We start from the raw sequence: 18323 nt of genomic DNA on the forward strand, positions 1-18323 counted from the left end.
AAAGATGGCAAATCATTATTTACAACCCGTCAAGATCCAAACAAAAAAGCTCCCCATTACCTTATGATCTCCCATGCAAACCACATCGCCCATGATCCCGTAGGTAGCCTTGGCCATCGTCGTCGTTTTGCCATTCTCCCGTTCGTCGTCGATAAGTTTACGTGCCGCGGGACTGATCAATATCCGGTCGCACCAGGCCGGACAGCGGGTGCTCATGTAGTCGCCCGGTTGCTCCGGTTCCTCCTCGTATGGATAGGAAGGCGGGAATGTGATCGGATACTCGTACAGTATGCTGCGCAGCGAGTCCAGCTCGCGATCGAATTGACGGAGCTGTAAAGGATTAATCAAATTTAGAAAATTATGCATTTAGAATTCGTAGGACAGGATGACCTACCCAACTCTCCTTGAATGTGCTCTGGTCGCAGTGGTTGAACTCCTTCTTGCCCACCGTAAGTACGTTGGCACCGTCCGAATCGCGGTAATGGACCTTGGTGCTGTCGCTTTTGGGATTCGGAATCCGATGCATCGTAAGATCCTCAGTCAGTTTCTGTGTGGCACGGAGAAAGATAGAAAGAGAGAGAGAGAGATATGATGTAATGCATGACTGGCAGCTGGGGCATCGATTGACGTCAAGACGCCTATAGAGTATCGAATTACATGCAATGAGGTAGGTATTAAGAAGCGGTGCAAATTGGTTGTAGACGAAAGCAAGTAGCACAACGTTCTGTTGGCGCTTGAACATATATTGTGCCTCAAAAGATGTAACTGACCTAGTCCTCCTAGATCCAGTTATGTCCTACATACAAAGAAAGCAGTATATGGCTTCCGTCGTCGTGTGCTCGACTTCTAAGCTTTGCTTTTTACTTGAACCATGAAATCACAGCAAGGAAACGTGGCGATGGCCTTTAACGTTGTGTGTCATAACAACCTAGATTCGCGACTGAATCATAGTGCACAAGTCAAATACAGCACTTCCCTGCAATCATACCTTTCAACCAGAACTTTAAACCATAGCCAATTCAGCACATCCGTTGGTAGATTCACGAGAAACGCCAACAACAACATCAAAATGAACTCATCGTAGCAGACGATATCAACATGTAATAAGACACAGCAGCACTGACAACAACAACTGCAGAACTGCAACCCAATAGCATAATCATATTTTTGTATATCCAACCACGAGGCAACCATCCATCAGCGATAACGAGACGGGTAGCAGTAGACGACAATTCATGGATAGTACATAGGTAAGTAATAATTCGCATAGGGGAAAAGTTTTCTTCGGCAATACCTTAACCTATTATCGTCAGGGGGTAAACAAAGTCCTAGAGCACTCAAATTTGGCCAATAGTTGCTCTGAAACACAATGTATCCACATGCCAAAATTGAGCTCTCAAGGACGTTGTTTACCCCCCTGACGATAATAGGTTAAGGTATTGCCGAAGCTAACTTTTCCCCTACTTAGTGTTCAAATGATAAATCAGAGTTTCAGAATTTTCTCACTACGCGGTGTTAGTGCACAAGCTATCGGAAATTAATGTCCGACAACATTTTGGAACTTCTATTAAATTTCCATAATGCCGTACTCTAGTGGAACTATCTACCTACCCTTTTCAGACCTTTCTCTAGGCTATAAATTATCCCACTATAGCTTCGCGTTAGATAGCATTTCCAACCAGCTCTGGTATGTTTTGTAAATGTTTTTAGAACATAGGGTTCGGTCGAGAAACTCTATGGTTTTGTCGTTCGGTTCTCGGGTTAAAGAGGGAAGAAATCAAAATACTTCAGTGCCACATAGGGTGAGCATGTACGGTCGTCAAGGTCAGTGACTTGACGCTCGCACAGAAAGTTGTGGACGATCATGACGGAAAATATGAAGTGGAGTGTGGCGAGGGGAAGAAACTCAAGCTTCGGATTACTTTGGAAGATGGTGGTGTACTCGAAGATAAGGTCGTCCATTTCCTAAGCGGGTTTGGTGAAGTGATCTCGACTCGATACCGCTCGGCATAGCTCTGTTGTATGATACTGGAGTGGAACATTGCCTCGTGGGTCAACATCGACGGAGAGCAAGCGTTTGTTGTCTACAAGGTACAGCTGCTAAAGGGTGATACGGTCAAAATTTGGTCAAGGGAAAACGCGTGTAAATCGGTGAAATCGTTTATTTAAAAAATCAAATTAAATTTCTTTTTCAAGTTCAATTAGTATAAAATTCAGGAAAAATATTCAGTTAGGCTTCCGCTTTTCCAAATCCGAATTGCCGGGCCTTACGCTTGACCCCTGCCATCAGATTTTGTACAGCCACCTTGTCCACCTTCTTCGCCGCAGAAAGCCAGTTTGCCTTGAACTGCTGCTCGCCCTTAGCAGTTTTTTTGGTCTTCTTTAGGTTCCGCTTGACAATAGCCCAGTATTTCTCAATTGGGCGGAGCTCTGGCGTGTTGGGGGGGGGGGGGTTCTTGTCCTTGGGAACCGCCTGCACGTTGTTGGCGGCGTACCACTCCATGGCCTTTTTACCGTAATGGCAAGATGCCAAATCCGGCCAAAACAGTACGGAACAACCGTGTTTCTTCAGGAAAGGCAGCAGACGTTTATTCAAACACTCTTTCACGTAAATTTCTTAGTTGACAGTCCCGAAGCTATGAATATGCTGCTTTTCAAGCCACAGGTACAGATGGCTTGCCAAACCAGATATTTCTTTGCGAACTTTGACAGTTTCATGTGCTTGAAAACATCTGCTACCTTTCCCCTTCCTTTTGCCGTATAAAACTTCTGTCCCGGAAGCTGCTTGTAGTCGGCTTTGACGTAGGTTTCGTCGTCCATTACCACGCAGTCAAACTTCGTCAGCATCGTCGTGTACAGCCTCCGGGATCCCCCTTTGACCGTCGTATTTTGTTTATCATCGCGATTTGGAGTCACTACCTTCTTGTAAGTCGATAGTCCGGCTCGTTTTTTGGCTCGATGCACGGTTGTAGACGATACACGGCATCTCGGAGAGAGAGGTTAGGGTTTCGCTTGAAACTACCGGCAACTCTCTTTGTCGTCTCAGCGGCTTCCGGTTTTCGATTTCCCCCTGATCCAGACTTCCTGGCTGTCGACAAACGTTCCCCAAACACTTTAATTACATTTGTAACGGTTGATTTGGCAACTTTTAGCGATTTTGCCAACTTTGCGTGCGAGTAGCTCGGATTTTCGCGATGCGCGAGCAAAATTTTGATACGCTGCTCTTCTTGCTTGGACGGCATTTTGACAACTGAAGAGTGAATTCCAAAATCAAAATAGGAGCAACATTCTACACACACACATCTTCAAAATGAGGGGTGTTCAGGTTTTTTAAATGCAAAATTGAAAGAAATACGTCAAGTTGATATTGACCAAATTTTGACCGTATCACCCTTTATCCTGCCGCCACTGCAAAGATCAAGCGCAAACTGGCATATCATGTGTCCAGAACAAAAAGCTAATATTCCAGAAAAGCTACGCGAACGTGACGAAGCAAACTGGACCGGCCAATAGGTCAACCACCGGTCAGCGACCTAAGAAACCAGTCAAAAGTCCCCCGCTCTATCATCAATATCGTCGGACGCCTTTCCCGAACTGCTGAAGTTCACGAGCCAGGGTGATTCCTCTGGCCCGAAAACGCACACCAGCTGCCAGCCTACAGCAGGTGCTGTGTCCTCATGTCCGCAAATTCAATGAGTGCAAAGTTCGTCAACGTCCTTCCTAAAGCGAACCTCACACGTATCAATATATTGACGCGAAGGAGAATTATTGAAAATAATATTGTTGATGTGAATTCACAAATACTGTCACCGATGTATTGGCGTCAATATAAAATATATTGTAAATATGATTATTATTGATCCGCAAACTGTCGTGTGTTTGGAAGACTCGAAAATGCGTTGCGATCGCAGAGCAAGACTGATGAATTCTCCACTTCCACGAGCAGCTGACGAAGCCGAGGACAACCCGCTGGTAAAAAAACCCCGCCGGGATGACGACGACGGCGAGAGGGACAACATCTCGTCCATCAACATCGGTGCCATCACGAACTCCACGAAACTGAGCGCGCTCCGAACCTTCATCGACAGCCATAGCCTCGATATCGTGTGTCTGCAAGAAGTAAAGCACGAGCAGCTCTCCTTGTCTGGGTACACCGTTTTCTTCAATGTGAACCACACGAGAAGGGAAACAGCTATTGCTCTGAAGGAACACATCCAGATCCAAGTCACTCACATCGAGAGAAGCTTGGACGGCCGACTGCTTGCGCTGAGAGTGCAAGACACGACGATCTACAACGTTTACGCTTCCTGCAGTTCTTCGCTACGCGCAACTCGGGAGAATTCCTACAATAGGACGCTTGCCTACTATCTTCGCCATCGTACCACGCATGTCATTCTGGTTGGCGATTTCAATTACTTGCTTCAGCGAACATGCTATTCGAGCAGCCCAAACACGAGTCCCGCCCTCAAAACAGCCGTCCAGCAACTGCAGCTCCACGAAGAATGGGAGAAACTGGGTCCGCGTGATCCTGGTTTCACGTACGTCTGCCGTAACGCACAGTCACGACTCGATCGAATTTACGTCAGCAGTGGTTTGCGCGATCACCTGCGAGTAACACATGTCTACATCAGCTCATTTACCGACCACAAAGCGCTTACACTCCAACTTTGCCTCCCCCATCTTGGTCAAGAGCATGACCGTGGCTTTTGGTCCCTTCGGCCCTATCTTATGACTGACGAAAACGTTGCAGAGTTCCAATACCAATGGCAATATTGGACCCGGCTGCGCAAAAACTATGTGTCCTGGATCGAATGGTGGATTTTGTTCGCTAAGCCCAAGATTAACAGGTTTTTCAAGAGGAAATCTCGAGCCGTCTTTGATGAATTCCACAGTCAGCATCAGGTTATCTACAGTGAGCTACGGCATGCCTACAACGGGTACTACCAGTATCCTGAAATGATAACTATTTACCATCAACCGGGTAAAGCTGAAATGATAGCGCTTCAACAGAGATTTTCCTATACGTTCATGTGAATGAATGAAACGCACGTGGCGGGAGAACCCTTGTCAATTTTCCAGTTGTGGGAGAGGTGAAGGAAGAGAACCATCATCACGCAGCTGCAGGCAGAGCAAGACGAACCTTTAGCAGAGCAACGAACGATAGAGACGCACATGATTAGCTATTTCTCGACGCTGTTTGCGGAGGAGGCAATAGGAGAGAATGAGAACCGTTTCGTCTGCGAGAGTGTTATCAACCGGTGGAAGCTCCCCGTCTCGATGAGTCTCATCGTCGCCCACTGGTCACCATAGCCGGTCAAACTCCAGACGAATCTAGAACCACACTACCGTTCATACTGGCGACATCGCTCTGATGAGATAACGAAACCCTACCCCCAAGCTCCTCCCCTTTTCCTATCGTTCGACACTGTACCCCTCTAACCTCGAGTAAGCCAAGAGTATTCGGCCCAACTCCTACTAGACATAGAATTAAGTGAATTTTGTTACAAACAAAGAACAATGAATTATCGGCTCCATAAAGCTAACGCGATTGAGCCTTAAAAATAAACGAAAGATAAAAAAAAAACCGGTGGAAACTAACGATTTGAAATTGGCTCACTACTTGACTAGCCTATTGGTCCCAAGTACATCTGTAAGCGTCCTCATTATAGACGAAATTCTAGTACTACACTATGTTTGTTTTGATTAGCTATGAAAATTTGACAGATAAAATGAGGGGTTCGTGGATTTTCCTATGTTTCGAGGGGTGCATCGATTAGCTTGGGACCGAAAAGAGTACCAGAGCTGAGCCAAAAAGTTGAGCACGTTTCTTCGGGACCTTCTAGTCTTAGAGTTACCTTTATGGTGTTATTCCACACAACGACCCACGAGTGTCAAAAAGCACAGTGAAGGATACATTTATTCATACAAACAGGCCGCCATTACCGAGCGAGTCCGAGCATGGAAAGCTGGATAGTCGCTATATTTATAGTCTGGCAAATAGAAATTTGATCAATCAAAAAGCGGAACCAATTCAATATAGACAACCCCCTGCAGTGATATTCAGTTCTTGACGCTGCCGAAATCATCAGCAGCGCTGCTACTCCAAAACACATTTAAGCTCGAATCATGTAACTTTAAATGCGGCAAGGTGGCAACAAATGTAATGCCATCAAAACTAGTAATCCTATATACAGAGATTAGCGGAAATATTATCAGACGATTTGGCAACGTGATTTGTTATGTTTACAAAAGCTGCCGCGGAGCAAACTGTATCAGCTTTCTGCGTGACTTTATCAGTGTCTACGCTACGAGTTTGTTTACGTTATTTGAATTCTCAGTGAACTGGTCAACTATGTTTCCTTAAATTTCAAATAACATTTATGGAATATAAAGTGCATTGCCATGTTTTTCCCTAATCGCACGAAGTTTAAAAAAGTGAAAATTTTCCGGTTTCCAAAAAACGCTAAACTTCGAAAAATGGCTGGAGTTTTGCTGACTACCGTCGGATTTTTACCTAATTGATTCTATGCGTTTGTGCAATGTATGTTACAATGATAATTATTTGGTGGTATCTAGTTGAAATGTACTGCTTCGGGCACAAGCAATTGTATTTTGCTAAAGAAGGTTGGAAGCTTCTGAAGCTGCCTGGAGCGATCCAGGTTCATCAGCACCAAATGCATGTGATGTTATGTGATGTGAATAGAACCCACCATCAGTGCAAACTGGTTGTAAAGTTCTGCCTGATGGTTTGTTGCAGCAGGATGAATCAACTTCATTGAAGACCTTTGGAAGACAAACGACAAGATGTACGTCTATCAACACGTGACAAGGGACTGGCAAATCCACGAACCCTTGTCCAGTCTACAAATCTTTTGAAACCCCCAATCCCAGCATATAATAATGTTTGATTAATGAAATGTATTCAAAAAAGGGTTATTTAGAGAGAACAATCTTCAACTGGAACGTACTCACCAAATCAATATATCCGGGAGCGCATTCCCGATGCTTAATTTTCTCTATTAATTTTTAAACAATTCCTCCTCCAGCGAATCCAACCACACAATAACTAAATATCACTTTTCTTCTTTAAGTCACTCTGTGCACGAAAGCAATGCACACCGCAAAAACCTAATAATAGATCAGCGTCAGCACCAAATGCATGTTGTGCAAAAACCATTCCGTGATTTGATATCGCAATGCTTTTGACCAACAATATAAAAAAAAAAACTACTATATATTTTTATTTTTTTTATTTTCTGTTTGAATTTATTTCACCTCAACTACAAAACTTTTCAACTGAAGCATTCAGGCAAACGATAAACATGCTCGTTTAACATTTTGGCAGTTCTCGCTGCTCGATTGGCTCAAAATGGCCGCTTCCGCGAATCTCTATATATAGGATTACTAATCAAAACCATACTTAGCTTCTCGCAATGATGGTGAGTTAAAAATTCATTTAGTCGCTTTCGAGCCACGAGCACAATTTGCGTGAATCATGCTCAACTATAACGTTATCAAGAAATCTTTCTATATTTTCCGCAACGCGGTGTGACATGTACCAGTCTTAATCTTAGATGAGAAGTAGGAGCTGCCAAATAAGGCTGTCCACGAGACAGTTGCGATCAGCTGACTTTTTTGTTTACCAAGAACTTTTGACAGATCACAGTAGAACTGGCAGTTTATTCTCATACGAACTTCTGCTCTCGTTGCGGACACAGATGGCTTTTCAAGTTACTACCTAAGACACATCAACGAGTAAGCAGCGGAGTACCTGCTCATATAGAAAATTAAATTTAAGTTTACATAGTTTCTAAGTGAAAATGTAGGTACATGTGTTAATATATATTCGGTAAATGCGATGTTTTTCTTCAGTCGAGTATTAGTACAAGACACTGAAGAAGTCTGCACATTGTAGACGAAATACGCGTATCTGTCAAGGATAAGCAAATAAAGTAGTGGAATTAAATGGAAAATGCTAATCCTTCTCTCTCTCATTATACAGGTATACCACTAAGACGCCCACAATCATCAGGATTCAGTTAAACAATAGATTCAGCTGTCACACCACGGAATTCCCCCAACTGCCCCGGCTGCGATGGTATTCCGGGAGAGTTATACCGTATTGGAGTCAGCACTCGTGTTTATTTCAGTTACAGTGGGGACGTAATTTGTGATTAGCCCCGGTTTCTTTCAAATTGTATCATTATTTATGAACGGCCCTTATATTTGAAATGACGTTTCACCCCCTAGTGATGGCCTATTTTTCTTCGAATAATAAAGTAAAGTAAAATATTTGTAATCGGTTATATCATGCCGATATAAGCATTAACTTCTCCAGAGGACCATCGTCCATCGTTTCAAACATGTGCTGCACCCTCTTTGGTGGAAAAATGACAGCACAGCGAACAAAAAATAATCAATTAGTTGTTAAAGGAGTAATTTTAAGAAATTTATTTATTTATTTATTTTAATTCATCTGACAGTAGTTGTCTTAGTGAATAAAAAATAGATAAACTAGCCTAAGGCTAAAATCTCTTAAATAAAGTTAAAAAAAAAATAATGAATAAAACTTAGATAGGGCATATTTACGTATTCTCGGCAACCTAAGCAGCGACCTTCTTTCTATAGCCTTTTTCTCTAAGGAACGCACACATATGCAGTATTGGTTTGTTTACAATCGTTTGCTGCTCTAACAATTTCAGTCGAAAGAATTGTCAAAAACTGTTTTGAAACGCTTTTACAAAGCTCCAATCTTCTCTAGTGAGAGCGAGTATTGTCGGCAACCAGTTTTTCTTCGGCAACCGTTCCATTTGAACTGCATGTAAATCTGCTGTTCTATTATCGGCAACTCGAAATCAGCTACAATTTGTAGTGCGTGTGTTTCATTTCAAGAACACCTTGCTAGATTGCTTTTTCTCAGTGGTAAAAGTATAGTCAAATTGAAGCTGAAAGCATAAAGAATCGTTTGCATGCATTCAGCGAAGTGTTTTCGTAAGAAAATCCAGTGAAAATAGTGTTTCAATTTGTGTTGCCGAAAATAGTCTGTCATGCCGAAGCCGTCATTTCCCCTAATACACAAAAAGGCAACAGATAAACAGATTACAAAAATAATCACAATCTTCTCAATCGGTTTTGAAATTGGTTCGATGTCTCTCCGAATTCAAATGCTTCTTCCACAGCGGAGAATGCCCGAATCATCGCAGACATTGGCTTATGGTATCTATGCAGTCCGATGAAATCTTGGTTGTAGTAAGGATGATTGCCGCAACATCCTTTGAGGAACACGAAAGTTTAATTGTGAAAGCAGTTGAGGGCAGTCCTTCTTCTTCTTCTTCCTCGCATTTCAAGCTTATTGCGTACGACATATTAGCTTATTGCGTGCTCTCAACTTAGTGTTCTACTAAATGCACTTCTACAGTTATTAATTGAGAGCTTTCGATGCCTGTACCATTTTTGCATTAGTATAATTGTGTGGCAAGTACAATCAAACTCTATGCCCAGGGAAGTCGAGAAATTTTCCAACCCGAAAAATTCCTAGACCGGACCGGGAATCGAACCCAGCCACCTTCAGCATGGTCTTGCTTTGTAGCTGTGCCTTTACCGACTGAGCTAAAGCAGGTCCCATTGACGGCAGTCCACATCGCCATTTAAAAGTTTCGCTACATTTCTTCTATGTTCCAATGTGTCCAGGTCCAATAGCAGGCATCGGTCTGCATAAGGTGGTAAATTCATTGGATCGCGCCACGGCAGGCTGCGCAAAGCCAACCTCAAAAATCTTTCTATCGGAGATTCCACACTAGCTCATATGGAGACCAGACCCAGGCTTGCTGAAACTCCTCAAACTCACTGAAGGTTTTAAAACACTCTTGACAAAAACTCCTCAAGAGAGAGAGAGAGTGAACTTCAGCGAGAGGATGATTTGACGTGAGGTGCGCTTTTCGAGCCCCCGGATGACTTTTTAGTTCGACGCAAGAAACTCAGAGTTCACCCAGAGTAAGATCAAGAGCGTGTGATAGAAAACATGAACATGAATGGCAGCAAATCTCACTCTGATTTTATCCCCCTTCGCTCACAAGTTCTGAAGCTCAGTGGAATGATTTGGAAGTAGGCATTCTACTCCTCAGAAAAATGATACGCTCGGCTCATTTCAAACTCGCGAGTGAAGCTCCATCAAGCCTGACTAGACCACAGATGCATTCTGAAGTATGGGCCGGCTAAAGAGCTATATACTGCCTTCAAGCAGTGAGGTTCTTTGAAATCTCGTGCAATCTTCGAAATAAATCCCAGGTGACGATTCGCCTTAGAGATGATCGAGGAATAGTGAAGATTGAAGGTCAACTTTGGGTCCAATAGAACAGCAAGATCAGTCATACGTTCTACTCTGTCGTAAAGGATTGAACTCTTAGAGCGGTGAAACGTCATCACTGCACACTTTGGAACGCTGATGATGAGCTTATTGCGACGGCACCAATCCACACACAAATCTAGCAGAGCTTGAAGATGATGACAATCCTCAATCGAGTGAACTATGACGTATAGCTTAAGATGATCTGCATAAACGAGCTTGCATTTAACTCCCAACAAAGCTGCTACATCGTTGAAGAATAACGTAAACAAAAGTGGACGCAGGTTACTTCCCTGAGGTACTCCAGAGGTGCTGGTAAACGTAGAAGAGACACAAGATCCTAGTCGTACTCGAAGAGTTCATCCAGTCAAGTAGGAATGTAACCACGACCTAAGTTGCTCGCTGGTCGATTTTGTCGAATGCGGCTTTCAGATCAGTATATATGACGCCGACTTGTGCTTTATCATCCATCGCGGTGATGCTACCGAACTACCGGGAATAAATCCATGCTGGTCATTTGAAATGAGTTCTTCGAGCGATTCAGGACAAATTCGCTCGAGATGATCTCAAACAGTTTGGACGCTGCCGAAAGACTGGTGATACCTCGATAGTTCTTAATATCCTGTTTATTGCCAGCTTTGAAAACAGGAAACATATACAACTGCTTACACAATGTTGGGAATTTTCCTTGCTCAAAGCCGGAATACCACTGCCGGAATTCCATCTGGAAATTTCCAATGAAATGGGACATCTCTGATTTTGGTATGACAGTTTTGATAAAAAAAAAGTGCAAAATTTCATCTCTAACGAAGGGGCAGCATAATCACAAAATTACCTTGCATACGGGGGGTATTCATTAGATGAAAGGGACCGTGAAAGAGGACACTAAAATAGAAAGATTTTCTTCCGACAGCTTCATCTTAGTATTCTTGAATCTAGAATCTAGAGTTGAATCTTTTGCTGAATGAGGCACTCAGCGGTAATCTTCCTCCAGCGTTTGTCGAAGACATCATCGTGCTGGTTAAGAAGAGAGGCGGCGACGACACAGCCCGTTCATATCGTCCGATCTCGTTGCTCAACAGCGACTACAAGCTCTTCTCCCGTATCCTCAAAACCAGGCTCGATCAAGTGATGAGCGACGGGCAGAAATGCTCGAACTCAGAGCGCAATATTTTTCAAGCCACTCTTGCTCTCAAGGACCGGATAGCCTATCTCCGCCACAACCGCCGTGCCAGGAAGCTAATCAGCTTTGATCTCGATCACGCGTTCGATCGTGTCCGGCACTCTTTTCTCCGCTTCCATGCACTCGCTCCGCTTCAACCAGGATCTCATCGCTCTACTTTCGCGCATTACACCTCTTCATTATCTACCTACATCCACTAGTGTGCAGACTCGAAAGTGTGCGGGAATGATCTGCTGGTGGCGTATGCGGTGACATCAGTGTGATTGTCATATCGACCAGGCAAATCGATGAGATAAATAGAAAGTAAATAAATAGTCGCTTCGCTACTAACAACTCTCTGATGAGCATGTTGGGTAAGCAGCAATGTTTCGTCTAGAAACGATTCTCGGATGACTGTGTTGGGGAAGCAGCATATGCATGTTGCGTACATTGGTGGATTTTTTAGTTATTTGGACGGCTTTGGACAATGCTTGACATTTACCACTTTTTCAATACTTTCTTGTTGTAAACCAACAGTTGAAAATGCTGCTATTGGTGCGTAAACATAATTTTGATCGATTGTTGATAAAGTTATTGAAATTGGTCCAGGGGCATAATTTCGTTACATGTTCCGTTTTCGGTTTGTATAGAAATCACAGACGTAGTCCTACGTCAAAATGAACAATTGTCTACGCAGGGCGAGGAGGGGGGGGGGGTGTCAATAATAAAAAAAAAACTGTCTACGTAGTTAATGAACAGCCCCCATTGTAGTCAAAACTCTGGGTGTTGTTTTCGCAAATTCGATACGGCTGATAACCACGATGAACTGGAATGCGCTGGTGAGGAAGTTCGCGCAACAAATGTGGCTGCATTCTCTGCGCACGCAGACGCTGCACTAAAGGGTCATCATGCTCAACACGTTCGGAACGTCTAGGTACCTCGCGTCCATACTACCGCCGTTGGGAGTGCATACGGCAAAAATAACATCAGCAATTGGTACGTTCCTCTGTCCTGATAATGCAGCTGGTGCGCAGAAGGGAGAATGGAGGCCCGAAGCTGCAACTACCAGCGCTGAAATGTAAGTCACTCGCAATCAACCGACACCTACAAGACATCGAATGGAGCTTTATATCTTTTCCACGATAATCCCCACCCAAACATATCAATAGATCTTCCCGACCTTAGACAAATCCTATCAACCTTACCCCAAATTCCCCACCAAATCCAACGAAACTCCTCCATCGATCAAACCCATCAACACTTCGTCCAACAAATCGAGCTGCCAAGGGTGGAACGTAACAGTTCAGCAAGTGACTGTCCACGGCCGGTGAAACATTGCATCGAAACAGCTTACTTCGTGATGCGGCGAGTAGATGACGAAAACTGCAGAAACTCTCTCCCACAAATTTTGCGCTCGCGTCGGCCCGGCTTGGACAGTTCTTCAGCAGGTGGATGAAGGCGACTCGAGTTCAAAGACTTGCTAAAGGGTGTACCGTTTAAAATCCACACACACTCAAAGTGCTCTAACTTTCGATCCGTTGGGTAAAATTAACTGAAATTTTGCGAAGATATAGTTTAATGTGTATTACACTCTGTGAGTTGTTTTCATCATGTGCGTAAAAGTTTTCAAAATGGCGACGAAAGAACAGTGCGTGCGCGAAAAAGTTTTGCACTAGTACTTTGAGAATAAGGCTCTGTCGCATCGTGCATTCGGTTAAAAAAAGTTGGGAATTGCGAATTCAACGGTGTCTGGTATCATAAAACGGTTCGAAGAACGTCTGACTGTTGATCGAAAGCGAATATCCGTCAACTAGAAACATCACAAACGGTTGGGGCCTTTAAACGCCTCAGTTCGAGATGTGGCTAAAAAGTTGCATGTGGGCAAGACTTTCGTGCAAAATACCAAAACTAGAGCTGGATGACGTACGTTTAAGGTTCAGAAGTCCCCAAACAGTGACTAGAAACAGAATACGGTCGCAAAAAGTCGTGCCCGGAAGTTGTACGACCAGAAGTCAACGAAACCACACTGCTGCGTAATGGATGACGAGACATACATTTTTTTTTTTATTATTATAGAGGTTTTAAACCTGAAGGTTCATTCGCCGCTGATTAATACTTTAGCTTATAATTCTTATAGTGCATTGAACAGTTTACATTTTCTTATGATTTTCAGTAATGTTGTCTCGTTTTCTTTCGTGTTGCTTAGAATAATATGGAGGTTGTTACTTGTTACCTATTTTTTCCCTGATATGATCAAATTTTATACAATCAAGCAATATATGCTCAACGGTGAGTTCAGAGTTACATACTTCGCAATTGGGGGAACTAATTCTTCGTCAGCCATGCGAAGCCGGGTTAAAATTCGTTGTTCTCGTCGGTCGTCCCTGTCCGTCCATTTTTCAACCGATGGCTTACATTTCTGAAGGAAGTTGTCCATTGTTCTGAAAACCTTCGACGGAAAACTCCTTGGATCCATTTCGAAACATCAGATGCAGGAACTGATCGAGAAAACGTTCTAGCAGTCCGTGCTCGTTCTGCTGCTTGGTCTGCTTTTCCGTTTCCTGGAATTCCTGAGTGACCAGGCAGCCAGCAAACCACAATGTCTTTTTTGCAGCTACTTTTTCGAATGCTTGTAAAAACGGATGACAAGATTACTGTGGGTGTCCTAGGAGCGTATTGCGCAGCGGCTAAGATGGCTGCAGATTCTGCAGTATAGATGCTGCATTGAGATTAAAGGCTTCTTTCGACTAGAATGCCGGGTCCGATGACTCCAATGCCAACTTCGTTATAGGTTTTTGATCCATCCGTATAAATTTTGGTGTACTCGCAATATTTGGCGCTGAGGCGCTCTCGAGTGATGATCCTGGCGTTATTCGTGTTCTGTCGCTTTTTGAAGGCCCTCTTGATGGTCCAATCCACCTTGGTACGGATGAAGATTCCAGGCAAGGCAACTCGTTGAAGCTTGGCTATAGTTGGGATGTTTCCTCCGCAAATAAAAAAATAGTATAGTGTTTGCAGCTCTACGGAAGTGTGGGTATTCGTGGTTGCTTTATTCTGATAATCGACAATATTTGCGTATGAACAATTCGGCTAGTCGTAAATCTAGTGAGAGTTCGCCAGCTTCAACGGACAAGCTAAGGATGGGGGAGGATCAAAAGCTCCTGATGAGACTCTCATCAACTGATTGAAAATAGGCTGCAGTAGACTGGTAAGTTCTGTTCCAAATAATTCAATACCGTATGTTAGCTTTGACATGCACACAGCGTTTGTAATTTTCCATAGGGAGGACCTGCTTGCCTTCGGTGCCAAAGCCCTGATGTAGTTTATTCGATTGCGAAGGATTTCTTTTGTTTTTACGCCATGAATGGTAAACTGGCCTTTCTTGTTAATCCATACTCCCAGGAAGCGAGCAGCGTTGACCTCTGGTATGTTTTCACCATCAATAACTATCGCTGTTCTCGAGTTAGCCCATCTGTGTCTGGATCTTTGGCAGACGTGTAGAAGGCATGATTTGGAAGCCGATAGAGACAAATTTACAGATTTTGCCCATGTATTCACCGCGTCAACAGCATTCGAAAGATGTCGACGTACCGTTGGTAGTTGTTTTGACGATGCAACCAGAACAATGTCGTCAATGTATCTTACCAATACAGCTCAGGAGCGTGATGGGACGGTAGTTTTCGACAGAGCTTTGTGAAGTGCCAGGTTTTGGTATGGGTATTATTACACCTTCTCTCCAGCGTTGTGGGAACTTACCCTCGGCCCAGATACGGTTGAAACATCGTAACATCTCCAGTTTGCCAGTGATAGGGAGATGGCGAATCATTGGATATCCAACGTTGTCGCTGCCAGTAGAGTACCCTTTAGCAGAGTCGATGGCTCGTAGAAGTTCTTTAATTGTGAAGTTTGCGTTAATTGCGACATCTTCCTCGTTCTCTAAACCTGAATCCGTGTCCTCGTCGTCTGGTGTACCATCCAAATCAGGAGTTGTTGTTGTTTATGCTTCCTGGAAGTAATTTGCGAATTGTTCAGCGATGACTGCAGGATCCTGTTCGTGTTTATCGTCTATCATCAAGCGTCTTTGTCCTGTTTTTCTTTTGCCACATAGTTAATTGAAGTTGTTCCAAAGGATGTCGGCTGACGTATGTGGTTTGAAACTTTGGCAGGAAGCATTCCATGATTTAAGTTTAGCTTCTGCAACCACTTTCCTGGCAGCAATCCGAGCTTGTTGAAATTTTTTCCGGGTTTCTTCCATATTGGGATCTGCTGCTGAGGTTCACTTCAGGTTACGTTGTGCTTTCCGACGTGCCTTGACTGCAACTTTTACTTCGTCAGTCCACCAGATTTCTGCTTTCCTGGAGGGTTGGCTAGTTTTTGGTATAGAAGCTTCAGCGCCTTCAATGATAACATCACTTATCTGGTTAATTGAGAGGCCTGTGTCTGATTTCAAGGAATCAATAATGGTATTCTCGAATCGGGCCAAATCAGCGTTCTTGTATAGCCAGCGTCTGCGGTGTCCTGCTTCGGAGACTCGGTCTTGGGCGTATACTTTGATAGGAAAGTGGTCGCTGCCATGTGTATCATTTGCGATCGACCAATTTAATTTGCTCGCGAGATTTCTTGAAACCACCGTTAGATCTATCCAAGATGCATTGCCATGGGAAGAGCAATGTTGATGACCACTAGTTGATTATCGACGAACCAGCTTAGTAGTCTTAGACCTCTGCGTGTTGATCTGGGGGCTGCCCAGGCCTTGTGAGCAGCGTTGAAATCACCGCCAATGATATAGGGTGGTTCCATGTTGGTTGTAATGTCATCGAGAGTGTTAATGATGTCTGCGTCAGCGCTGTTCGGTGGAACGTAGATAGATACTATAGTAATGTTGAAAGGACTATGCAGACGGGCAGCGCACACAGGAATTTGAGAGCTTGTGTTGATAATGTGATGGGGAACTCCGTTTAGGATTCCGAGCCCTGTCTATTAGCATGATTCCAAGTATATTGCTTTTGGAGGGCTCTGTTTGCATCTTTGCACATCATCTCTTGCAAACCAATAGCAATAGGAGGGTTCTGGAGTACAAGGTGTCGTAGTTCTGAATGATTACACCACAAACCGCGGATATTCCATTGAAAGAACAGCATCATCATGCTGCGCTCGTCGGTGAGGGAGCTGCTGCTACTGTCATCGTTTTGTGTATTTGATCGTTCGTGGTGAGTTGGTGCGTCAGAATTGCCGTAGATTCCTAGATTGTTGGAAAGAACGATGGGGTATGACTGATCGTAAGGTACTAGAGGTGTGTGGGTATTTGCCCGGGGGGATGAGTAGCCCACGTCAACTGCCGCCAGAGGCTCTTTGGATCGAGCCGTAACATCCCAGGTCAGGGTCGACGTGGAAGACCTCGCACTTGGCGAAAGAACAGGAAGTACATTTGATGCTTTATCGATTTGTCTGCTGCTAGAAGGTTGAATTCGCATTTTATAATAACGATCGTATGATTCGGAATCGTTGAAGGCAGCTGCAGGAAGCGGCCGTGGTGCACTATGCCTTCTTGTTGCTTCAATGTGTAGTTTAGTTCCATTGGTTGTTGGCTGAAGCTGGGGCGTTATTTCTCCGGTTTCATTGAGAGCAGCCGAGTTAGTAGTTTGGCAATCAACGGGAAGGAGAAAGACGTCCCGGACTGCCTCCCTATCTAGACTCGCTTTCATCCTAGCAAGTGAGGGGGTACTAGCTGCGTATCGGTTGACACCAAAGAGATATCGTTTATGTGTAATGTGTTGTTTACGAGAATTCCAAATTCGTCGTCGGTGCAGTGGTTGGTATGCATTACTATTGGAGATTTTCGTAGATTTTCCATGTCGTAGTCCGTGTCCATTGCAGGGTTAAAATCATTTGTAGCCATAGTAATCTTTGATGATAGATAGGAGTCTATTGTTCAGGTGGGTTATTTACCACTACCGTCAGGGAACAGGTGGCGTCGTTTACACTTCGGATTCCCTTCGTTATCGAGTGATGTGTTCATGCGTTTGTCACTACGGCTCCTATTTCCTGGTTCCATTGCTCGTAGGGAGCTAGAGCTTCTGGTGTTTCTATAGTCCTTGGGTTGCGATGTAGATAGTTTGTCTTTTCGAGATTTCCTGTTGTTATTTTGGCTGCTATTTGTAGTAGTACATGTTGGTTCTTTTTCGTTACTATTTTTGTATCCTGATGCCGAATTTTCTGGTTTGCGTGATGGGAGCCATCATGTGTGATTTGATGATTTTTCTTGCCGTTACAACATTGTGTTGTGCCTTTTTGTGCAGTCATTTCTTGTTTATCGTTTACCTGTGGGTCGTTCTTTTGCGCAGCTTCTTTCAGAAGTTCTAGTTCAGCTTTTAGCGTGTAGAGTTCCATTTTCAGTTTGTGAATAATGATGTCCTTTTCTAATTCGACTTGAGCTAGATGTTGTTGAAGGACGCTAGCGTACGAGTCCTTCGAGGAGTCTCGAAACACACGACGAGCTTCACCGAATGATACTCTGTTATCTGTTTTGTGTCTCACAATCTTAACTTTCTGCTGGTACATGGGACAGTCGCGAGAGGTGATTGGATGATTAGCCTTGCAGTGCAGACAAAACGCAGGGTTTTGGCACTGTTCCCCTTCGACTACATGAAGTTGCTGAGAGCAACGTAAGCAAATCGAAAGCTGTTTACAGACCTTTTTAGGATGACCATACATAGATACCGCAGTTGTAACATATAAGTGGTTCGTAAACTATGCCTTGGATTGAGTTTAAACTAGGATGAGTAAACACTTCAACTGGAGTCCCGTTGATTAATT

The 18323-nt window shown here is 43.8% G+C and overlaps 2 protein-coding genes across 4 annotated transcripts in view; one reads left to right on the forward strand and one right to left on the reverse strand.

Moving 5' to 3' along the window:
* Positions 1–18323, forward strand: part of Det (Deterin) — a 434366-nt gene that overhangs the window by 226320 nt on the left and 189723 nt on the right. The gene's annotated exons all lie outside the window — the stretch shown is intronic.
* The window catches only part of 5PtaseI (inositol polyphosphate-5-phosphatase A), a 116757-nt gene that overhangs the window by 16146 nt on the left and 82288 nt on the right, over positions 1–18323 (reverse strand). For both annotated transcript variants that reach the window (XM_065225501.1, XM_065225500.1), the window contains exons 6-7: positions 395–547; positions 61–330 (exon numbers count right to left, since the gene is read on the reverse strand). In XM_065225501.1, the coding sequence (XP_065081573.1) occupies positions 61–330; positions 395–547 (423 nt within the window). The remainder of the gene's footprint in view (positions 1–60; positions 331–394; positions 548–18323) is intronic.

Source organism: Ochlerotatus camptorhynchus, unplaced genomic scaffold (genome assembly GCF_037179485.1).
Source record: "Ochlerotatus camptorhynchus isolate MF236.1 unplaced genomic scaffold, CSIRO-AGI_Acam_v1.1 ptg000230l, whole genome shotgun sequence".
Lineage (NCBI taxonomy): Eukaryota > Metazoa > Arthropoda > Insecta > Diptera > Culicidae > Ochlerotatus > Ochlerotatus camptorhynchus.